General features: G+C 41.9%; 1 protein-coding gene across 1 annotated transcript in view; it reads right to left on the reverse strand.

Annotated features, from left to right (window-relative positions):
* Positions 1 to 6,247: 6,247 nt before the first annotated feature.
* The window catches only part of MACO1 (macoilin 1), a 65,307-nt gene continuing 46,238 nt past the window's right edge, over positions 6,248 to 25,316 (reverse strand). Inside the window, exons 7-11 of the mRNA XM_079987732.1 lie at positions 15,956 to 16,114; positions 14,928 to 15,110; positions 13,825 to 13,945; positions 10,717 to 10,891; positions 6,248 to 8,329 (exon numbers count right to left, since the gene is read on the reverse strand). Coding sequence (XP_079843858.1) covers positions 8,127 to 8,329; positions 10,717 to 10,891; positions 13,825 to 13,945; positions 14,928 to 15,110; positions 15,956 to 16,114 — 841 coding nt within the window. The 3' untranslated portion in view covers positions 6,248 to 8,126. The remainder of the gene's footprint in view (positions 8,330 to 10,716; positions 10,892 to 13,824; positions 13,946 to 14,927; positions 15,111 to 15,955; positions 16,115 to 25,316) is intronic.

Consider the following 25,316-nt stretch of genomic DNA (forward strand, 5'->3'; position numbering starts at 1 on the left):
CTGCTGATGTCGTGCCTCACGCTGTGGACGTATAGCAAAAAGACTGACGAGGCTCCTTTTTCTAACCGCCTCCCTCATCAGTAGCTAATCTGGACTCCCGTTGCTCTCCTCCTATTTCTTTCCTTCCTCACACACGTCACTGAGATCGCTTAAACCCATCATTGTTCTAGGACAGCTCACAACATTGTGATGGGGGGGGGGGGGAGGAGAACAGCATCATCACTAGCTCCGTCAGGTAATTTTAGACAGGACTGAGGAACTTTTAAGACCCAAGCCCATCTTTTCCTGCTTTACACCTGACATCATGTGGCATCGGACCACCATGACATTTGTGGCTGGCTGCTGTTCCAATACTATCATACTAGTAAGGTGCCACCATCCTTCCTGGGAAATCGCCTCCATATTTCACATTTATTTGCTCCTATGAGGTGTGATGGCTTTTGACTAGATGTAAATTGAATTCCTTACAGCTGATGGAGCTGAAGGGACATTTTGGTGCTTGGTGTAGGATGGCTAGTTAGTCTTAGAATCATAGAATTATAGAATAGTAGAGTTGGAAGGGACACAAAGGGTCATCTAGCCCAAGCTCTTGCAATGCAGTCATTGCCTAGTTAAATGCCTGAAGTAGAGGACCTAGTAACTTTTTACTGCAATGCTAATTGTATTCAGACCCGAGGATCTAATGCCACTTGCCCATTATGGCTGGGATTAGAAATAACTCTCTAAGTAAAAATTTTTTATTCATATTGACCAGCACAGATTATTATATAACATATAGGTCTGTAAATCTTGTTAAATTGGCTTTAAGGAAGCAGAAGTCACTTATGCTTTCAGATGATAATAAATGTTGATGTATGTCAACGAGTTGTTGTAATGGTGTAATTTTAATTCTCTTCTGGTATGGTTTAATGCTTCACCATTGTTTTTCGATGGGCTACCTTCCTAGGTGGACAAGCCCCACCTGCCCCTGACTTCCCTCTGCTGCCATCTTGACCATTCGACCCACTATTGGTTTCATTCACATGAATGTCTTCGCATGCAGAAGAAGTCCCTAACTCACCCAGAGTTTGAAACCCATTGGCTCCCCTCACCCAGCAGCTTGGGGGGGAGGGCGCTTTCCTGCTCCTTCTGTTGAGTGGGGCCCTGGACATTTGCCCCAAGGGGTCCTGCCTTGATGACATGTCAGCATTACACCAGCCCTTCCAAACACACTTTTGGAGACCTACTTCTCAGACCATATATTTTTACATAGGGATAGGCCACCGGCCCACCAGCTGAAGACCACGAGAATGATTCCCACAGCAGAGATATCATAAACTTGTATTCACACATCTTCCTTTGCTAGCCCTGCCTCAATAAACTCTCCAAAATGCACAGGTGGTGTCTAGATATTTAATGTTTGCTGCAGAAAATACTGGTAGGATAAAGCTATCAGGTTTGGAAACCAGAAATGCTGGATAGTAAAAGCCTGTTTTAGCTTACCATCACATTTATTTATTTGCTTTAGCAAAAGCTGAAGATTCCAGAAAAACCTGCAGACCTGCATTCATTTGGAAAAAGCTGGTGACAGAGGCATCTCTCTCTTTCTCTCCATTAAGCTACAGGCCTTCTACAGTTAAACTTTGATGTGTGATTAAAACAAAAACAAAAACCAGAGCACCTAGGGGGACAAACACTCAATCACATACAAAATTATATAGGCGTAAGCTTGAGCATTTATATATTTAGACATAGCCAATGTGTGGCACACACCATCATTATGGCTCTCACATGAGAACAGAACAGACAAACCTGACCTAACTGCAGCAATTTTCAAAATGCATGTCACCTTTCCAAACACCCAGCACGCTTCCAAATACAGATTAAAACACACTTATCCAAGTATAGCTTACATTTCTTCTTGAGCCATCATTCATTGCCATCCCGCCTAAATTTAGAGGGGAAATAATTGCAATAATTATGCAAGAAGCTTCCTTTCAATCTGCAGAGGAGATGTCAAAATCTGCTAAGTGGCGGAAAGGAAGATTTTTTCCCTTCTGACAACACAGTCCTAAAACAATGCTTTGCTCAAACTGCCAGAGAGAGGAAATTTAGAAATAAAAAGATGCTTCTCTTTCCCTTTCAACTTTATTGGATTAGTTTCTCTGGTCTCCCCCACTTTCTTATTAAAGATGATTTGCCGCAATGCTTCTGTGGCATTTATCAGGCAGCATATCAGAGAAAATGGGATTCAATTAAGGTACAAAGAAATTTCAGATTTGCTCTCTTTTTCTTTTTAAAAAAACCAATACTAATTAGTATTTTGAGTAAGCTATAACACTAGCTCAGCTGTCCCTTCAAAGAAAGGGAAGCATCACAGGCTTTTTCTATTCATTCTGGTAAGGCTATTTATCTGCACTTTCTCCCACTCTTTCTCCAAGGCATTCAAGGGCCTTCCCTCTCATTTTATCCTCACAACAACCCTGTAAGGTAGTCTAGGTGGTTGTTATTGCAATCATTATTATTTAGACTTATTAGTTGCTTGATACCTAAAAGGTCTCCAAGCCACTTACATTTAAGAACATAAACATAAATACATTATACCACAGAAAAAAATCAACATTTTCATATAACACCTGCAATTCAAACACCCATTTGCACTCCCCCGAAGGAGCAGGTTTGCAGTTTGGGGGTATGTCTGAATCCAGCTCTGTCACTGGAGACTCAGAAATACCTTTTACCAACTGCACCTACAGCCATACCTGGATCTCAACTGTGCTGGGCCGGGGGTAAACCCGAGGAACGCGGTCCCGGTCCGGTCCCGAATCCATGGATTCTGCGAGGAGTCAGTCCAGCAGGGCAAGGGAAGTCACAAGGCAGGAAACCAGGCTAGGTCAGGCACAGGATCACAGGCAGGTTCTGGCAAACAGCAACGTTGCTCCCGCAACCTGGGGTGGTGTCCGACAGCCTTTTATCTCCATCAGAGTAATGGCCGGTCCTGATCCCCGGTGACTCACCTCCCTGTCTCGCCCGAAGGTGAGCATTCCTCCTGCGGGCATTCCTACATTCTCTCAGACCTGAGTCTCTGCAGCTTGGGAGATGTCGGTGGGTTACTAGGCCCAGAGGCCATCTCAGCCTCTCCTGACCCAACAGGTAGTGGAGCAGCTGTACGTGATTACCCAGCAGAGGGTAACGAGGTAATCCCCGCATCTGGAGCCAGGGCAGGCTCAGGCCCTGACTCCGCTCAGCTGGAGCTTGTTGCAGGGGAATCTGTGCAGACTGGGGCTCTTCAGAATCAGGCCCCAGACTCAGTTAAGATGATGCCTGAGGCAGAGGATCCGGTGCGGACTGAGACTCCTCCGGTTCCGGTTCTGGTTCCGAGCCCGAGTCCTAGGCCATCACATCAACTGCCCTTCCTGCTGTCTATCCTTAAGCCTCTTTAGATTTAAGGTAGACTTGGACCAGGCCTGGACCATATTTCAAATAGGATTGTGCTTTGAAAAGTAAGGTATGTGGGGTTGTATCCCATACTAGTCTGACTCAGAGTGGACCCATTGAAATGGGCATGACTTAGGCCCATTTCAATGGGTCTAAGTAGATACCTACAGAACTTTCTTCTCCCTCAGGAACCATTTTGGAGAGCCTGCTCTGGTTACCTTGCAGTTGAGGTATGGAGTGGTATGTGAATTATCCCTGAGAGGGCCTTCCTCACAATGGCACTGAGGCTGTGGGGCCAATTTCCAGCTCCTTCCACCCCTCTGCTTTTGAACTTCTGGTGACGAAAGCTACATGTTGTTTTAATTTAAAAAAAAAGTCATTGCACCTCTGAGCCACTGTGGTGAATATTTCCTCTTCTGCTTTTTTCCTACTCCCCTATTTGATCTTCTGCTTTTGCTGCATTTCTGCATTTTAAAAAAAAAATGATGTTGGCTGCCTTGAAACATTTATACAGTGGTACCTCAGGTTAAGTACTTAATTCGTTCCAGAGGTCCGTTATTAACCTGAAACTGTTCTTAACCTGAAGCACCACTTTAGCTAATGGGGCCTCCTGCTGCTGCCGTGCCGCCGGAGCCCGATTTCTGTTCTTATCCTGAAGCAAAGTTCTGAAGCACTATTTCTGGGTTAGTGGAGTGTGTAACCTGAAGCGTATGTAACCTGAGGTACCACTGTATACATAAATACAATTTCTATAAAAAATACTTTTCAGAATTTAGACGCTGTCAGGCATGGACCTTTGGGTCAAGTAGGAACAGCCTGGTGGCTTCTGACATCTTACCCAGACTGAGGAATGATCTAGTACTAAAAGCTTTATATAGCAGGCAGTGGCATTGGATTGGCTCCCTCATGTCACCAGATTTCCTCCTCACTCCTCCCCCCCCCCAAGCCAAAGGGATTCTGGACAGCCATGCAAGTGCCCCTGTTTAAATTGCTTCTCTGCAGTTTCCTTGTCCAATCAGTTTTTGGCATCATTGCTCAGGGTTGGTTTTTTTTACCAGAATCATTATATAGGACTTCAGAAAAGGACTGGAAGGGGGGAAAGTGCTTTTTTTTTTAGTTGGATCTATGAATAGAACATTAATCCTTCAGATTTCACTGAAAAGGGGCTTAATTGAGATAAATCCGTGGATGCATAATGAATGTGATAAGTAAAACTGATAGGGGCATTCTCTTCGCATGGATTCATTTCCAAGTAAGTCAATCATTTGGGGCGAACATTATACTTGAAGCTCTTCTGTTAGAAGTCTATTATAAGCCAAATTTGTTATAATCCAACCTCCCTCCACCCCCTTTCTCTGCAGTCCTGGCTTCACAATTTGGCAAAACAGAAAATAAAAGTTGATGAGCCAATTGAAGGGATTTTCCTCTTCATTTCAAGCAGTTCATATAACTGTGTATCAAAGGCTGGCCAAGTGCAGTTCCCTTTGTCTAGAATGATTGCCTTCCATTCATTTCTCATTGCATATAAAAGATACACACGACATGCTTCACACACAGTTTTCACCTCTCCTAACTCATAATTTTAATTGGGACAATGTAATGTCTGTCGTAATCATCCAGGAAGGATAGCAGAGTTCACAAACTGCATTGCACTTCAATTTAAGAATGCTTTGAGCATTTGGCATGCTTTAGGAGGAAAGTAAAGATCTTTGTAGGAAATAAATAAAACAATGTCATTTTTCAGACCTTCGGTCCATTTTTTTAAAACCAATTGATGATTTGGTTTGAGTAAACAGATACCCAGAGCTAATTTTGTCATGTGTAGAAGGAAAAACGTAGGGTTCAATGTCCATCAGGTCGCCCTATAGAGTCTGGCTAAATTTGGTTTGTATTTGAAGCACTCTCCAGGCACATGGAAAAAAATGTATTGCTTAACTATGGTTTGTTTCCCTTAACCAGAGATTCTTGTTATTTCTAAGACTGTTGTTAAGGATTAGGCACAGTCAGGGCACACCAGTTGTCTTCTTGCAAACATTCTCCAGGAAAAGGGCTTAACTTGGCAACCTAATACATTCGGGATCTTAATGAAGTTAAAGCACCAACCTATGGTTAGTGTAACTCATGGTTAAGCGCTTGCATGGAGCAGAACCTACCTGATCAACTGGTGCCAAATTTCTAGGTAAGATCAGACATAACAGATTTTACAAGCCAGGCAACTATTCCCTTTGGCAGGCAGCTGCTCTTGCTAAGGTCAATCTGTAACATTGGCTCCAATCTCATAAAGATGACAAGAAAAAAAATGAAGCGTTTCAGCTGGTGGGAAGGAGCATGTTGTGGGTGGTCACTTACTCACCATGTAATGTGTGAATCAACCTATTCTTAGATAATCCCCGCCCTGCCCCCCATTATAAAAACCATCAGTGTGCACTTTTCTTGAAAATTGCTTTGCCTCATAAGCAAATATATTCAGATTCTACTGATCAACCAAAAATTGTAAGATTAACCAGATTAACCCAGGTCACTTCCATATGACCCATTAATAGAGAATCCATACAGATATGTTTGCACAACATTATCAGGAAGGTAAGACAGTCAGCTATTTAATGGTCATTCATTCTAATAGGCATGCCAGGGTGGATATATGAAGTTGTGTCAAGCAAGTGTTAGCCCACACTTTCCAGTGTATTTTCCCATCGTTTCAGTTTGTGGTGAGAGAAGGCTTGTAGCACTAGAGCACCAAATCAACTGATCTTCAGGTTACAAGCAACTAACAACTCTAATAAATAATAATAATAATAGCATTTCTTCTTTTAAAAAATTAGAAAACTACTTTATCTGCAAGAAAATGTTTATTTTTTGTAAACCCCACAGAAAAAAAAAAGAATGCAGCCAAGACCGAATATTTCAACAAAAGTTGTGCCCAAAGGGCAGCAAAAAAATAAAAATAAAAAAATAAAAAATGGGGGAACCTCAACACAAAAAAGTCAGTGACAATAGTCCATGTTTTGCACAAAGATGAAAACCTATGACATTTCTGAGTAACACTTTCATGGTGACAATTACACAAGATGATTCAAAAATGCAAAATGACAGCAACATGCACACCTGGCTAAAGCTAGAAGTTTTTTTTATCTCAAAAGAATCTGATTTAAAATGATGGATTTTAATACTATTTTTATTGACTTGCTTGTCCTACTTAATTTCTTTTAAAACAAGGCATTCTTGCCAATTCATATGAAACTTTAAAAATTGCTGTTGTTTTTAAAGAAGAACTTTGTCCTTCCAGAGTCCACTGCATGTTGGCAAAATCATAATGGTTTGATTTTATAATTTTGCTAGTTACTAATACGATTTTGTACCCCTCCCACCATGTCCCCTCCCACCCACACCCAAACCTTAAACACTTTGAAAGTCGCCAGTGCAACACACTTTCCTACCAATGCACAATATACATTTAAACTTAAATCTTTGTGCAATTTTATGAGTTTCTTTTTTAAAAAATTACTATTTTTTTAAAAAAGCTCCTTGGCACAACTGCTGAGATTTTGTCAGCCCCATTGAAATTAAATTGTCAAACACAAGATGATATAAAGCGTAATCGCAGTTGACTTTTTAAAAAAGAAAACCCTGCAAACTGCCGTGTTCTTGAGCCAACCTGACAGTCTCTTGTATATAGTACATTGCACAGTTCTGCCTTCACCAAAACACTCCCTCTGCTGCTACTGAGCCCTCTACAGCATATCCTAACCATGTGAACACTGTTGGATTTTGTACCCAAAACAAACAAACAAAAAAAGAGATGTAAACTAGGATTGCAATGGGCACCTAAATTACCATGTACGATCTGCAGTAGACTCTGTAAAACGAGCTCGGCATTACAAGCTAGATGATAGTGAAAGCAGGAGAAAATAGTTTAAATGAACGAGTTTCCTCTTGAAATATCTTTTTTTCCCCAAGGCACTGTTGAACAAGACTGTTAGCAGTTCTCAAGTGACTAAATACACCGATGGGAAACTAAACACTTTACACAACCACCAATGTTACATTATTGTCTACACCCTTTCTGCAATCCTTATGCCCTCCCTTAAAACTGATGCCCCCTTAAATATGGTTTGGTCCTTAGAGGGGTAAGCTAATAGATTTCTTGCACATGCGCTTCCCCGTCCCTCTGCCTCACAATCCACTAACATCATCAAAAGCTTTGCTTGAGGACTTAAACCCTTTTGCCCTTAAAAAAAAACCCCTAAGGAATTTCCATCATTATTCCTTTGAACTCTTAATTTGTAATTTTGGCTTCATTATGTTTTTTTTTTTAAAATGGGAAGAAAGGGTTTTGTATCAAGCGGAGCTCTTTGGTAATTTATCCTTTCAAGAGGAAACCTTACAAGAGGTGTTCTTTTTGGGGAAAAAAAGAGAGGCAGAATTTGCTATGTGAAAACCAAGAGTCATGGGTTCTTTTTCCCTTAATGCGTTGGCCAAGAAAGAAACCGTATAAAGTTCTGTGAGGTTTTCTAAAAATTTACAAGAAAAAACTGATGGGCAGTTCTAGCCAAACCTTGATGTTCAGGTTCTTTCCCCCCACTTCCCTCTTTTTTATTTTTTTATTTTAAACAATAAATCAATACAGTCTCACACAATACAAATTTCATCTTGACTGCAAGATATTTTTCTGTGTGATGCCTTCCGTGTGACAAACTGGAAGCTGGTCTTTACTTCTTCAGGGGTTGATAAACTGAGGCATTGGGATCAAGTCCAGAAGGGCTGGTCTCCACAAATTTGGAAGAGTAATGTGGGGAAACAGGACTCAGTGTGCTGGTGGCCGCAGTGTATGTTATGCTGGGCATGACTGCCATGACTTCTGCTATCTTCTGTTTTAGGTCCTTGATCTCCTGATCCTTTTGAATTATTTGCCCTGCAATATTAAAGAGGAAGGAAAAGAACTGTCACCAAATGCCAGGTTTTTATACCAGATAAAAACTGTGGACAAACATGTTATGGGGTGGAGTCTGAGGGGATCAGAAGTGGCATGATCAGAAGGGTGGCGGTTCGAATCCCCGCGGCGGGGTCAGCGCCCGTTGCTCGGTCCCTGCTCCTGCCAACCTAGCAGTTCGAAAGCACGGCAAAGTGCAAGTAGATAAATAGGTACCACTCTGGCGGGAAGGTAAACAGCATTTCCATGCGCTGCTCTGGTTCGCCAGAAGCAGCTTAGTCATGCTGGCCACATGACCCAGAAGCTGTCTGCAGACAAACGCCGGCTCCCTCAGCCAGTAAAGTGAGATGAGAGCTGCAACCTCAGAGTCAACCATAACTGGACCTAATGGTCAGGGATACCTTTACTTTTTAAAACAACATGCACAGCTTTTTTTAAAAAAGAACTGCAAAGCTAAATTAAAACCTGAGTGTTCCACAGTAATCAATAGATTTAGATCTGGCAGATAATTTCCACATTCCCTCTACAGCCACGTGAAACGGAAGGAAGATCTTTACAAGCATGCCTTTACTAAGACAGTGTTCTTAACACATTTTATTTTAACCCGTTCATTCAGATTTCCTTAATGCTGGAAACTCTTGCTTTACCTATTTCCAAGTTTTGGGTAGAAATCATACATCTACTTTCTTTCCTTCAGTACTTATCTTCTTTATTTGGTGATGGAGTGGGGTGGGTGGAATAGGTTTGTACTGGTGGTGAGCATGATTTAGGCAAAGAAGACCTGATGGGACTTTATCTTGAATAGGATTTTCCATCCAAAAATAGAGCGAGACGCTGTTCTTTTGTTAACTTTGTGCGCCCTCTGCTGGCTACAGTGGAAGTTTACAGTCCAAAGCAAATTAAAAGAAGAGCTGGGAAGGAGCAGGAAGGGGCAGAGTTTGGCAAGCATTTTCTCAGCAAAGAGCTCGCCCTTTCCAGCAATATTTTCCGGAGAGACAAAATATTTGCCTTTGTTGTGTCCCTGCTGCCAAGGCCAATGCTCTTCATGTTGCCCTGCTATGATGAAACCATCACAGCACAGTAAGGCAGGAAAGGGACAGCTGAGAGTTCTCCTACCGCCCCCACTTTAAAATGAGGGCAAAGGATGGGCCACTCAATGAACAAAAAAGCCTGGACAAATAAAAGCGGTGCCAAAGCAGGAGCACAGGAAGGAATGAGAAGCTGTGAACTGAATCACTGCAAACAGTAAAGAAAGGTACTGTATGAAGGTTGTCTGGGGGCACATACATCTGCTGGATTTCCTAAAAACTTGGAGGTGAAAAAACGATATTTCCTTAGAACTTCCTGGAAAAGAACTCTAATGGCATTATTATAGAGGCCTATGCAAGAAGGTTATTTCCCCAAGGTTAGAAAATAAAGTAACAGCTAAGGAGGGAAAAGTACAAATTAAACTATTTAAGCAAATTGTCATTTATTATTTGCTCTTCCCACTTCCCTCAGCATTTTGTTTTCCTGGACAGAGTATACAAAATGAAGAATTCCAGCTGTGCCTGGGCTATTAATTTCCTACCACATTACGTTTCTGCAGCATCCGCACTTGGAGTTGCACTCAGAGATCCAATAAAAATTTAACCATCTGTTTTCTAGCAGTTTGCTTCCACTCTAAAGAGAAACAAAACACTGTTGATTTCTTTGGTGTGGAGTTTGCTGCATTTGATTAGGATTGTCTGACCAAGTCACTGCTGTTCGGGTGGACCAAAGCAATTACTCTCACGTCTCCAAACCAGTAGTTAACCTGACCGAACAAATGCTGGTTAAGGTTTGAGCCCTACAGCAGCATGGAGGGGCTACTGAAATGTTGCCTAAAGCAAAATTCAGTGTGGCGCTGGGGTCTTCCTCAGGCAAAAAAAATCTGAGGAATCTCAAGGAAAGCCAAAATAATACCAGCAAGGCTTAGAAGTTTGTTGGGGTGGTGGTGGTTACTAAGACAGGACAAATTTATTGGGGGAGGGGAGGATTTCCCATATATTCCAAGTAGGAATAATTTCCAAGAGGTAGTTCCAGCTGCCAGCGGCCAAAATCCAAAGGGCTACGAGCAGAACAGGAAGTGTGTATAGGGGCTTTTCTGACTCATCCTTCCCAATGGAGTCCTTCATAGTCCTGTGGCAGACAGGGGCTGTGGAGTAGGCTTTGAAGTAGTTGAAGAAAATGCAGCAAGGCATAAAAACCAGCAGGCACCCACACAGTCCCCAGTGTTTGCACAGATCACTAGATTCTTTGGCTCCTAATCCATGGTATCTCACTGGACAGTAGAGGGCACTACCTCATTTTCTATCACTTTGCCCAGCAGCACGGAGAATCCCACTTACCTTGAGCTATCTCGAGCTGTCTTTTTGCATCTCCTAATGCAGAGAACAGGTCCAACTTGATCCTCGTCTCCGCACTCAAGCTGTTCTCTAAGTGCTGTGTCTTATCCTGCATGGCTGAAAGTGCTGACATTAACACCTCTGTATCTTTTTCGTTCTCTTTGTACTTCCGCAGTTCCTTGAGAGTAATTAAAGCAGGACTGTTACAAACAGCAACTTTATACTGAGATAAAGGGGAAAGAACAAGACTGGGGTTGTGGCTGGGGAAGGAGAAAAATTGGGGTCAAATCTGCAGTATGTTGGGTTTGGTTATATCCTTTGACCTCAAGTGCAGTATGTAAAATATACGTGTTCATAAGGCAATTTAGCTCTGCAGAAGCTGCAGCTTGGAAATTGACATGTTCAGCTGCAGTAATACAGTTTTCTTCACCCAGCCTCCCCAAGGGCTCAGAATAGATTACAGTGTATTCTTATGGCTCATTCAGCATGAACAATGTACCAATTGCAGAACACAAAGCTGGCTTGATGTGGGGGCTCTTCCAATCTGCTGTTGATTAAGACACACAAATTTCCAGTCTTGAAAACCACATTTAACTAGGAAGTCAATATAAATTTGTGAGATTATGTCAGAGCAAGAGAAGTCCAGGAAGAGTCCCCCAGGAAGTCACTCCGAGATATGGACCCTCTATGTTCATGCCAGTACAGTGACCCCACAACCAGTTTTCCTGGGGTGGAATGAGAGTGGTGATTATAGACTTTACCCATAGCCTCCAATGCAAAGCAGGTTGAGCAAAGGCAGAATCTGATCTAAGCTAGTGGCGGCCAACCTTCAAGTCAACCTGCACATCCTGCACTAAATGTAGGTGGACTATATGCCAGACTGGGAAAGAGACTGTCCCAGTTGAAACAGTGAGATTCTAATGATGGTGGTGGTCACTTCTAGTTTGCTGAGCTGGGAAGCATGCAGTAGCAGCAGAGCAATTGACAGCTGGAGAGGACCATAAGCAGCACTCCACACATAGCTAAGCCCATGGGCCTTCCTGTTCTTACCAAGGTATGGCACAAGTTTCCATCATCAGAAGTTGGCCAGCCATGGTGTAAGACAGAAGTGGGGAACCTTAGGCGTGGGGGACAAATGTGACATTCCAAGCTTCTCTATCTGGCCTCAGGACTCTCCCAAGGCTACAAACCCCATCTGGTCTTGCTCTGCACCCTCCTGGAGCATTGTTGCCTGCCTGGTTGCAGTCTATAGCTCTGATAATGTCTCTTGCTTCCCTTGATGCTGGATAGAGGTGTGGCTAGAAACTAGCATACAGCACAAAGGTAAACATTTCATTCCTCCCAATTCTCCCTCTGGTCTTCCACAGCATTGGCATGTGGCCCCTGGAAGGTTGTCCAGAAGGGAATACGGCCTTCAGACTGAAAAAAACATGTTCCACTGCTGGCCTAAACCTATTAGGCCCACTTGGACATCATTCAGAGAAATATCAACACATGATATTGCCTTACACTTCATCTAGCCCAGGATGAAAGCTGCTCTGAAGAGTCTCAGGCAGAGAATCTTTCTTAGCCCTGCTACCTGAATGCACACACTTTGCTCAATTGGAATACCACAGCTTGAACCTGGGACCTCCTCAATGAAAAATATATCCTTTTCCGCTGCACTGCGGACTCTCCCCACAATAAGGAGAAGGCAAATCGGGACTGGAAAGCAGGTGGGGCCCCACAGGCCAAGTGAGTACAATAATGAAGCGCTAGAGAAAAGCTCAATAAATTCCAACTTCCTGATAAATGTGGGAGAATGTTATATAACATTCCCTCTCTGTAAATTAAAATGTTTGCTTAAGGGGTTTTGACAAGTTACTCAACCTGTCCAGGCTTTATTTTAGGGGTGGGGTACATGAACTATTTTAGCCTCCAGAGTTACATGTACTTGAGAACGCCAATAAAAAAATAGGTTTTACTTAATATACCTGTCGAAACCACAAAGTCAAACTGTTTTTCACTTTAAAACACAAGTGAGAAGCTTTTGATTATTACGAAAATATTCCTTGTACATTTCACAGCTCCCTGTGTAGCAAAGCAAGGGCTACGCTACTTTTCCCTAGCCACTTTGATTATGTGGGCCTGCGGAAGAGGAAGAGGAAAACACAGAAACATTTCACTGCAAATTTATGGGGGAAACCATGAACAGGTTCAGAAACAAGTGTAAAACTTGAAACTATGTTTTACGGAGTTTTTTAAAATGCACGTCTCTATTTAAAACTGACACTGTTCCTAAAAACTTTAATCAAAGCTTGCTTTTCTAACAGTGGAGTAAGAGTGTTATACAAATGAACATCATAGTTTGTTTCAGGTTGGGACTACACTTTTTGGAGGGCAAGTGATTAACCCTTTCTCTGTCCACTGATTATCCCCAGCAAATACCATTCCCTCACTACTTTAATTTATCCTCTCCTCCAAGAGGGCTCAAAAACTGCAATTAGTTTATTTAGAGTATTATATTTTAACCTAACATTATAAATGTATTATGAGGATAAACAGGATGATTATCCTACTAAGGCAGAATATAAAAATCTATCAATTCCTACTTAATACTGAACAGGGGTGGTCCTGTGCCAATCACTTTGGGAAGGAAACAAACAGGGCAATCTGCAAATAGATCAAAGTTTTCAGCATACCTGTAAGAACAAGGTATGCAGGAGTATATTACAGATGAAACTTGGCCTCCAGAAGCGAGCCAAGTCATGAAAAACTAGTTGCTGATAACTGTGTGTGCATGTCAGGAGCTTCCTTGACTATTTGTGTTTTCTCAGCTCTAGGCTTGTACATCCCAAGGGGCAGGCCATCCATGAACCACCTTCAAATGTAATGTGTAAAAAAAACCTTAAAGTGGTGTTTGGCAAAGCTCAAGTAGGCAAGTTTCCTTCAAGGAAAGAGGGAGGCATGGCAAAGAAAAATTAGCTTTTAGACTAAGTCCGGCCTATTTAGGATAACAGAAAGAAACACAACCCTATGCACTCTTCTCTCACAGAAAACGTGGCAGGCATTCTGAAGGGTCAGGTTCAGGCTGTGAAGGAGGCATGCAATGTCATGGTGCACTCTCATTACCTGCACTTTCATTTCTAGATCTCGTATCTGATCTTCTTTCAGCTTTATGTCAATCGTTAACTTCTTGCACTCTGTCTCCAGGTCTCTGATGCGATTTCGTAAAGTTTCAGTGCATTCCCCTCTGCCAAACAAAACAAGAACCAAGGGGGTGGGGAGAGAGCGACTTTCAGTGTGTGCCACTTTTTTTTTTTTTAAGTGTTGTTACAATCAGACAGTCACATTTCCAGGTCTGCTTATCTTTGGCCAAGTGATAGTGTCACATGCCTTCATACTTTTTGCTGTTTCTATAAAACAGCTTGGTGATAATCAAGCAAAAGAGAATACCAAAATGTGATCCCTCCCTGCAACCTGAAACACTATAAGACCATAAGAAAAGCCTACTGGATCAGGCCAGTGGCATCTTGTTCTCACAGTGTCCAATCAGATGCCTGTGGGAAACCAGCACGCAGGATCCAAGCACTCTGCCCTCCTGTGGTTTCCAACAACTGGTACAGTCAAACCTCAGTTCTCAAACGTCTCCGTTTTCGAATGTTTCGGCTCCCAAATGCCGAAAACCCAGAAGTAAATGCTCCAGTTTTTGAACATTTTTTGGAACCCAAACGTCCAACGCGACTTCCGCTTGAATGCAAGAAGCTATTGCAACCGACTGGAAGCCGCACCTCGGTTGTTGAACATTTTGGAAGTTGAACGGTCTTCCGGAACGGATTATGTTTGACAACTGAGGTTTGACTGTATTCAAAAGCACTGCTGCGTCCAACTGTGGTGACAGAGAATAACCATCATGGCTATTAGCCATCAATGGCCCTCTCCTCCATGAATTTGTCAAATCCTCTTTCAAAGCCATCCAAGTTGGTGGCCATCACTGTTTAAATATGCACGGTGTGAAGTACTTTTATTATTATTATCTGACTCTGTTTTTTCAAATGGCACAGACCAGGACATTTCTTTTTATTATCTGAATCTGTTTTTTCATATTATACACCTTAAAAAAAATCACATGCATATAATAAACTGTACTTTCTTTTGTTTGTCCTGAATCTTCCAATGTTCAATTTTACTGGATGTCACCAAATTCTAGCGTTATGAGAGAGGGAGCCCAGTACCTGGTAGCAGCAGCAAATGCAACAGCCCGCGCAGCAGTTGCTTCTTCCAACTTCTTCCTTTTCTTTTCTTCCATCAACTGCTTTTCTACAAAGGTTCGTGCCTCTTGCTCTGCTTTGAGTTTTTTCTCCAATTGGCCAATGGTCTGCTTATCTTTTTGTTTCATTTGCACAGCATTATGTAGTCTGAAAGAGGGAAGAAAAGAAACATGATCCCTGCTGCTTTCTTTAGCCTGAGAAGAAAATAAAGTACTATTCCAGAAGTGTAACTTCTTTTAAGTACTCAGCTTTCCCTTCTGAGAAAATGGAGACTGCTCTCTAAATTTCAGAAGAAGGTAACACATGAGTGGCATTCAGTGCTAGTCCTACTCATTAAAATTTGTGAAATTAAGTCATGACCAATGGGTTTACTTTGAGTAGGACTAGCACTGGATACAACCTCCAACCACTACAAGTCAAAGCAGAATTTCTCGTCTTAAGAGAAATTTGTATATAGATGCCTATATAGTATACAGATTACCAGTTTGGGTAAGAGTTCAGTGGATAATAGGAAGGATTTGGGTAGGGGGACACTATGTGCATCACTTTTCATTATAATAGAGTGGAAGGAAATCAGCACTATAGCAGAGCTAATGTGTGAATAACATTTCTGTTAAGTCTGACCTTTAGCTGTTTAAATCATGTGCCTCTTTGAACAAGAGATAAATGTCATTCTCCATATGCTCATATAGCATTTTTACAGATCAATAGGAAAGAGTTATTAATTTCTACAGCACTGTCAGTACTAAAAGAGTTTGGTACTATAGCAAACAGTTCAGAGTGCAAAATTTAGGCCATTATCTGGGCATAGTCAAGAACTTTTAAATCTTAAATCTCTTTCCACTGAAATGATGAATGGAGCTCAAGAGAGATAAACTTTGCCTGGCTTGGGCTTTGAGATTTCAAAAATCTATCTTTGTTCTTTATTACAAGTACAAAAATCAGCTGGGAGGAAAAGGCCCACTATATTGTGAAGTGAGAACCAAACTTACTTATTCTGGAGCAGCTCATTTTCTTGTCGGAGCTGTCCAATTTCAGACCGAATCCCCCGCTCTGTGCTGGTCAGAGAGCCAATCTGACTGCGCAGCTCTTGTTCAATCTGCCTGCTTGCCTGCAGGTCGGCCTTTAACTTCTTAATATCTTGTTCCAGCCTAGGATAAAGAGCAGTAGTTCCTTTTTAATTTATGTATTTTTAAAGAGAACAGAGATAGCTTCATTTATCTATTGCAGGGCTGTCCAACAGGTCGATTGCGATGTACCAGTCGATTGCGGGTTGCCCCTGGTCAATTGTGTGATCCTGAGTGATCCCTCCCCCCCCCCAAAGACCTTTGGTCAATCCAATGGGTAAATCACTTCCAGTTTTTTTATAGTGAGAGTAGATGGCAGTCTTTTGGGAGTTGGACATGCCTGATCTATTGAATGCTCAAAGTTTGGCCCTGGGCTTCTCCTTTAAGAAAAGGCCATCAAGGGCCTTTAAGCATGTTTCCACTTTCTCCACCCAACCTTTTATCTCATTGCACCCATTACTGTGCAATCTTTTGGGTCAAGCTATACATGACTGGCAGAACTAAGTTGCAAGCTGGTGAGATAAGGGAGGCAATTTGCACTGCAAAAGTGATGTATAGGTAGGATGATGAGCCTCCTTCCTCGCACACCTGACATTTCTGCACCAACCCCCCTCCCACCACTCACAGGCCCTTTAAATCTCTTCTCCAGTTACTTTTATGCCAGCCAGGCTCACTTCTGGTATTGAAGCTTGGCTGGGGGAAAGTTATTCATGAAATGAAAAGGGAAGAAGCAACCGGTTGAGAAGGACAGTACAATTCAGAATCAGAAGCTCATATGGCCATTTTATGTTCCAAAATCACACATGCACCCGTTTCCTCGAACCACGTTTGAAAACACAGATCTGCCACAGTCATATGTAGTTTGGCCTTTACTTGGGATATAAATAGGGATCTGTCAGTTGTACGTGCAAGTACGTTTCCCAGGGTAGAAGGAAACCTTTTCTTTTATTGACATTAACCGTGATAAAGAGAACATAACACAGCAAAATTTAGCATTAGAAAGCTTTAACTTCAATTCTGTGTACTCGAATCTTAATAGTACAATTTCATGGTTTACCTAGCAAATATATATAAGTGATAGAGGATTTTGGCAAGCTCCTATCGCCCCACACCCACCCCATCTTGCCTCAACATAGAAACTAAAAATAAAAGCAACTGAAAGTTAACAACCATGTCAGCCATTCAAGTAAATTGATATTTTACCTTTCCTGCCAAGGTGGCTCATTTAGCTAATACTACACCACTAAAAGCCTTGATTTAAATGACAGTTTCTTCTCACTCTGACAAATAGTCTGAATATAATAGCATTTATTTTTAAAAAATCCATAACCCACATGGAGTTCCCCCAGAAATAAGAAACACATATGTTGGGTTAATGGCTACAACTTTATTGGTTACAGATGTGAGTGGTTTGGCTTAGGCATTTGGGTGAAGCAAGACTATATCCTGACTCCTGCCCGTCTGCAGGAAGTCTCAAAGGGTCAACCACCGATAGGGGGAGCCCTATGATATATATCAATTAAGAGCACCCCCAGGGTCACCGATGGGGTTGTGGCATGGCCCTAGCCCACACCCAGGCTTTGGACAGAAACCACACCCCTGGATCCCTTTAACAGGATACCTTTAACATGGACGGGCAGGCCAGAAGCAACAACCGCCCCTCCCATGACAAGGCTTACCTTGCCTAACCTTGCAAAGTTGTGATGAGAGCTACTAGGCAGGCGAAAACCAAATGGCTGGTGCCAATTTGCCAAGCGGAAAAATTCCTACCCGGCCCCAACAACCAGGTGACCAGCATTAGTCACAGCAAGGCCATAGTCAAGCAACACAAGCAAAGATGGTGGGTGGGCTGGGAGATCCAATGAAAGGAGACAAATGGAGGGTGCCCCAAAGTCACACTGCTGTTTAAACGGCAGGTGGCCACGCCCTCAGCTAACCCGGTTGGTCAGCCAGGAGGCGTGATGCAGCTGGGTGTCCTACTGACGTGGGCAGCATCCCTCCACCCACTGCTGGGTAACTGGGAGGTTACCCCGGAACCCCTCCCGCAATGCAGTCCCCTGGAAAAGGGGAGCTGTCTTCTATTCTGAATCAGGAAATCAAAGTATATGCTCAGTGAACAATCTAGGACATGGGTGAGAGAACCTGTGGCCTTCCAGATGCTGTTGGACTGCAATGACCACCATGGTCAATTGTCAGAGAAGATGGGAGATGTAGTGTAGCAACATTTGGAGGGTCCTAAATACCAAGTCAAATTCATTTATACTACTCCCAAATACGATTGTACACAGAACCTTGTGTGCCAAAACACACACAATAACTGAAAATGAAGGGAGATCAGTTCTCCCACTAAATGAGTATTGCCAGTACCAACCATCTGCTCAGTTGGCACATGCATTCCGCTGAGTGATCCATAGGATCCATAGAAACCTTGCCTTCACTGCATACCACCCTTGCTCTAATGGGGCAGTTCAATGCTGTCAAGTCACCTTGCCTGTGGCTAGAAGAATGCAAGCAGAACCGCCCTGTTACCACCACATACACATCGTGATCAAACTGTTTTACATGGTAAATAGAGAAGTGTATTTTAGATCCAAGATACACCATTGTTTATATTTCTCTCTCTTTTCCACACAGGCTCAGAGAGCTGCACTGCAGGAGAGAAAATGCACAGCTGTTTAGAAGGTTTAGTTTTAATCGTTCCTGACCAGAGACCATCTGCCGTACATCTTATTTAGAAATAAAATGTCAGTTTACATAGAATCTTTTAGCCTGGCGCTAAAACATTTTAACACAATGTATAGTATCTAAATATGAATGAGGATAGGCATTTAAAGCCAATTAGTTGTCTTGGTTAACAAGAGTCTAACAGTGTTTTAATCAAATACTTAACTATTGTGTCCCACTACTATACGAACAACAATGTGACTCATTTTTTCTGTCCACACATCCTAGAAAGTCAGGCAGCAGTCACATAAAGATGCACATTCCAGAAAATGAACATGTTTGCATAATGCAAATATGGCAGCCTTGCCAAATGCTATATTCACATTGACACCCCAGGTATCAGGATGTGGATTATTCAGGACAGTGTTCATGATCTGGATATAATGCAAATGTACGTATTTGAATCATGGACCTTGTCTATTCCTGTTGTACAAAGCCTCACAACCTGTCTTTCAGGTCAAATGTTTAGTTAGTGACCAATTATAATAAAGTGCATTTAGGGTAAGAAAGGGGTAGACTTTTAGACTACATATTTCAGGGATGAAATGGTGATACCTTTGAAGAAGGGATGTACCTCTTTTAAACTTAACACTGTGGAGGAGGAGTGGGAAACAATGGGCAAAAAGGGACAGGGAATCAAGAATGTGTGTGGCTTCTAGGTTTTAGTACAGGCATAGGCAAACTCGGCCCTCCAGATGTTTTGGGACTACAACTCCCATCATCCCTAGCTAACAGCAGTGGTCAGGGATGATGGGAGTTGTAGTCCCAAAACATCTGGAGGGCCGAGTTTGCCTATGCCTGTTTTAGTACCTGACCATGCTTTGGCAGGTTCTTGCCTTGAAGGTTCAACAGGTAGAGCTATCAGCACCACACTCTAACCAGCTGACAGGAGTCTCTCTTCACTTTTTGGAAGAGAGGGAAAACTTCTCTTTCTCACCATGGCTTCAGCAATTAGATTAAGCAAGCTATTTTTGCTTCTGTTTTGTTTATTCTGGTGTTGTATTTTAATTGTCCTCCTGCTGCTATGATTTGACTGGCTTTTTGCCTGTTGGTCTCTGGATTTATTTTTAGATTTGAATAGACCTGAATAGTTTTAACTGTGAATTGCTTTGATCTGTTATTGTATGGCTGAAAAGTGGTCTATAAATACAGCAGAAAAAATAAAGATGCTCTTCCCCAGTTCAAATGTGACAATATTATCAGCTTGACATGGTTTGCATATGGGTAGTTTATTTTTATCTCACTCTGCATGGAGTTTAGGATGGGGCATGTGCTTCTCCCTTCCTCCACCATTTTATTTTTACAACAAGCCTGTGGTTGGGTGGCAATTCAAATTCAGCTATAGTCCCACAATCTAATCTCTACATCATAGCACTGACTCTCACTGGCTCTTAACTAAAGCAGCCTAGGAAAGAGTGTATTGGGATCTACTGGAGAAAGTCTCAAACCAGATTCCAAAGGGGAACTAGCCCCAAAAGTCTGTCTCTGGGACCTACCACATGAAGTTACTTCATCACTCTTCAAGTTCCTAATTTCTATAGATTTACAACTGCTTATCCCAGGGGTTTAGGGAGGGAACAGCAATTTTTTCTTAATGACAAGCCTTTGTTTTCAAAGCTTCCTAGCCTGAACCAATGGAAAATAAGTTCAATTCTTTTTCACATATTCATTTTCTTGTCCCCATTATGAAAATTTCCCGCCTTGGACCCAATCTCTCTCTTCCACACCCCCTACCTATTTTGGGCAGTTTAAAAAGTTCTCTTTCACCTCTGTATGTCCTCAGAGATGAAACGTAAGGATATATAAGAAAGAAAAACTGTTTCTTCAATATGCTTTATCCCTTATACCCACTTTGGAAAGCATCAGAAGGATTAAAGTAAAACTAACACATGCTAATATCTTTTTGTTATGCGAGAACACAAAAGCTAGAACTGATTCTTAAACAGTTTGCTTACTTTCCTAATACTTCAATCTCATTATGGGAAAACCCCCCAAAACAAATTAGATTACATTGTTAAAACAGCATTAATTCAAATGACAGCAGATTCTACCTGCTCATTGTGCCAAGGTACTGAGACTACCAGCAACTCAATAACCCACGCCCACAAAATGCCTGTGATCTGTTAATCTGCTTGTGATAAATCCTGACTCCTAATCTGGAAATCATGCCTTAGAGTTATAAATAATATTTCAAGTTTCTAGGCATAACTACTCATATATTTATAGATTTTGGCATCCCTCTGTCTTGGGAGACAATGGAAGAGTATGCCTTCAGGGTCCTTGAACCAGGACTTGCCAGTTCATTTGCTAGTCCAGCTCTCAATAACCTGAGCTCAACTTGACTTGAAGGCCCACTAATGATCTACAAGACAAGCAGCTATGAAGTTTCCTAGTTTACATACAGACATCCTTCCTCACTAGATTTCCTCCCTTTTTAAATGGCTATCTGGAACCTTGCAGGAGAAAAGCTAGTTTGAGCTGGAAGAGAGTTTAAATGTTTGTGTATTCATGCATAGGTTTGTCCCCATTTGATTTCCTCCTCCTGAAAATACAAATAGTAAAAATTGTTCAAAGGAAAAAACTGTTTTTAAAAACCATCTTACGCATGGTTAAGGGAACAACAATCAGCTTATAATTGCTTCCTATGACTATACAGTAGTCAGTTGAGAAGTTTCCTGATCTTGCTGTATTTACTTCTGCTATGTGTACTGTGGCTGCTTAGCAGGCACAAGTGTCTAAAAATAAACACACAACACATTACTAGATAAAAGTACATTACGTGGGCCCTTCTGCCCCTGGTCCATTATCTGCTAATAAGTACATAAAGGGAAACGTTTTGGTCAATGAATGGAGAACAAATAAATGTGAAAGATACTAGTTTTATGATTATGGATCTTCTTACACTGCCTGAATTAATCTAGAAAACGAAAGCTGTGTTACTATGCACTTGGAAGTAAGCCCTGCTGAACTTACCTGGGCTTACGTCTGAATGTACATGGGTCAGGGTGCACATTTCCACTGTGTGAGTGAGTGCCCACATCATTCTGAACTGAAACTTTTAAAATGCATAATTCAAACATTTTTGCAGCTGTGACTGACTTCACTCCTTCGAAGGCTGTGACATGCACAGATGATTTGAGAGAGGGGGATGACTGATTTCTCACTTCACACCATGACTAGATACAACCAGGAGTAAGATGCTCTCCTGCTCCCAAGTATCTCCAAAGTCTTGTGTGAAGTGAGAGACTTCCCTCACACTTCTCCAGTAAAACTGAGAGAGACACTGAGCCTTATCTTTTCCAACCAGCAAGGACTGAGAGACCCTCTCCCATATCTACATTTTCAGAATGCTTGATAAGTTAGGGGAGGGGAGGCCACTACATTTGGAGACCCCCTGGTGAAATGAATGCCATGAAGGATCAAGAGACCTGGAGCATCTAGAAATGCATTGTTGTCAGTTGGTAGCCAGCATTTTTTCCAAAGGACATTGAGTGACTGCTTGCGGAGATGTTAACATACCATTCACTGGCTATTGTAACAGATTTAAGCCTTAAGACAGTTAGATGGCAGCTTCATGCAACACGTAATCCATATCCTGACATCATTCTGTCATACATTTCCCTGATCCACACCAGGGCAGAGAATTACACAATATGAACTTGCCTAGTCACCAAATTCCTAATCAGAAAACCTTTTGCAGATATCAGAGATAAAATGTGCACCAACCAGAGACTGGCTTCTTTGGTGGCAGAGCCCTGTTTATGGAACACTCTCACAGAAAGGCTGGTCTGACTCTTCCATTTAGGAATCACAGTAAGATCCACTTAGCCAAGAATTAATGTCCAGTAAATGCTTGGGTGAACAGTACTGTTTTTAATTGTCAGCAAAAACACTTCACAGACGTTTACCAAGGTAGAATAGCACACTACTACTACTTCCCTTGAACAGGACACCATACTTCCGTTGATGCAGACTAGAATATAATTAGTTTTTTTGTTTTGTTTTTGTTTTTGCTGCTACTGTATCACACTGTTGACTTGTGTGAAGCTTGTGGTCTATTAAGACCCCTAGATCCAAATCAGATTGGCCAGTTCTAACAGCCCAATGGTTAGTACAGAGGGCACAGCAGAGGCTAAGAAGGAGCGGAATGATTAAGAACACTCATATGCACAGGCCTATTAGTGTATGAACATCTGATGCTACCATACAATACAGAAGACCTTTAGTCCACCTAGCCCAGCACTCGCTAGCCTGGGCTTAATTGGAGAAAACACAGGTCCCAATTTTGCCTGTAAGGCCATTTCTCTCAAACCATGCCAACTTGACCCTCATCTGACATAATATGCAACATAAGGTGTGGGGAAGGTATGGCCGTAGCTACAAAAAAGTGTATATTGATCCTGCGCTTGATGTTGGCGCTACCTTGCAAAAAAATATTTATCTGGCCTTAGCAAAGTACACCAAATTATAGAAGCCCTGGGTTTGCTTTTTTAAAATATTTCGGGGAGAAAGAACTATTGTGTGACAACAAATGCTTACAAATGTCCATTCTTTTGCCAACATTATTTGGCTAGGTAGGCCAAAAGAATTGATAGTATAGCTCACACATTTGGTTTGTTCACAGTGGTATTATGATCCTCTCATTCACCCATCATAAAACAAGCACATTTATTATCCTGTCAAACACGAAAGCAGAGCTACACATGCAAATGAGAACAGAAACCCCTCTGGCTGTTTCTATTATGCCAAAGCAGCTTTGGGAAGAGGCACTGGTTGTGGAGAAGCAACTGGAAGAAGAAAAGAGGTGCTTATCCTGTTCCCTAACAGCTTTATCCTCTGTGGGCCTCCATATAATGTTTGCACTATATCTTTGCAAATATGCAGCTGATGGGAGAAAACAGCTGAGGGAACTGCAGTGGAAGAACAGCTGAACACCCGTCTCCACAGCCATTTACTCCAAAATGCCCACTTCTGAAGCTTTTCTCTAGAAGCAGTAGGTATTAGGGTACTGGTACACACAACAGAATGTAACGTGTATGAGACCATACAGTGGTATCTTGGGTTACATACGCTTCAGGTTACATATGCTTCAGGTTACAGACTCCTCGGTTAAGAACTTTGCTTCAGGATAAGAACAGAAATCGTGCTCCTGCGGCGGCACAGCAGCTGCAGGAGGCCCCATTAGCTAAAGTGGTGCTTCAGGTTAAGAACAGTTTCAGGTTAAGAGCAGACCTCTGGAACAAATAAAGTACTTAACCTGAGGTACCACTGTATATCAATTCAGGTGGAAGGAGCACTGCATATATAAACCACATTTATATGAGTGATGACAGGATTAAACTCTGGGCTCAAATCACATGCAAAATGTAATTTTTCCTTTTGCAGAATTACAATATTGCAGATTGTAATGAAAATAGGAAACTGCAAAAGAGAACATTAAGTGTTTTTCAGAGCCTTTCAAGTTCCTATGGAGCCACAAATTTTATTGTAGACGCAAGAACCTGGGTATTAAAAGGATACAACTGCATATAAGAAACATGACAAATCAGATTAACAACAGAGAAATCTGACATAAAAACAATCAACTAGAGAAGTAAACTCGTAAGCCAATAAACTACAATACAACTCTAAGGAACAACTTCCTTATTAAATTATTTTGATAAAAGGATATTGTAAATCTTACCTTCAATTGTACATTATTGCATAACTCAAATACCCTATATTTTAAGCTAATAGCAGATATTACTTGTTCCAAGAAGAGGAGAATGGACAGAATTATTTAAGACATGGATGAGGACCTTCAGGCCCAAAGGCCAAATGAGGCCCTCTGGACTCTCCCCAGGCCCTGCTTTGACCCACTACTGTTTTTGCCTGGTTGGAATGTGTCATTCAGCTTTGATAATGCCTTTCTCCTCCTTGGAACAGAGAGGAGTGTGAGAGTCTCAGTACAGAAACTAGCCCACTATAGAAAGGTAATTTGTTGCTCCAGCCACTTTTGCCTCTGGTCCTCTCACAAGGGGCATGGAGCACAAAGAAGGATGCACAGAAGGGCATGTGGCCTTTGGATGAAAAAGCTTCCTTACTCCTGATTTAAGGGATCTAGAGACCCTTAGGTGGTTGTGGGTGGAATAGTCAACAAAAGAGGGTAAAGGGCAATAATATATTGGCTTATACACATACGTACCACTATCTGAACACAATGAGTACCTAAGAAATCATTCGTTAGTTGAGCATTTGTATAATGGGCTGATGATTTCCATTATTTCCTATGGGGACATTTCTAACCCATGATTTGTCCAAACTCCCTCCCTCCCTGGTTTCTGCCCTAAACTGCTCCAGCCAACCAGCAAAAGACAAACAAATAAGGAAGTGGGCAAACTCTGGCTGTTCAGATATCTGAATCAGTATTTATGCAGTGAGGTTTGGGTATAATTCTTTTACTTTCAGATAACTGAAATTTCGAATGACAAACATTACCATAGTGTGATCTGTGACTTTCTTTAAAGAGAGATATATATATTGCTGAAATAGTAACTAATTTAGGGGAAATTGCTGGATGTAG

This window comes from Podarcis cretensis, assembly GCF_951804945.1.
Source record: "Podarcis cretensis genome assembly, chromosome: 8".
NCBI lineage: Eukaryota > Metazoa > Chordata > Lepidosauria > Squamata > Lacertidae > Podarcis > Podarcis cretensis.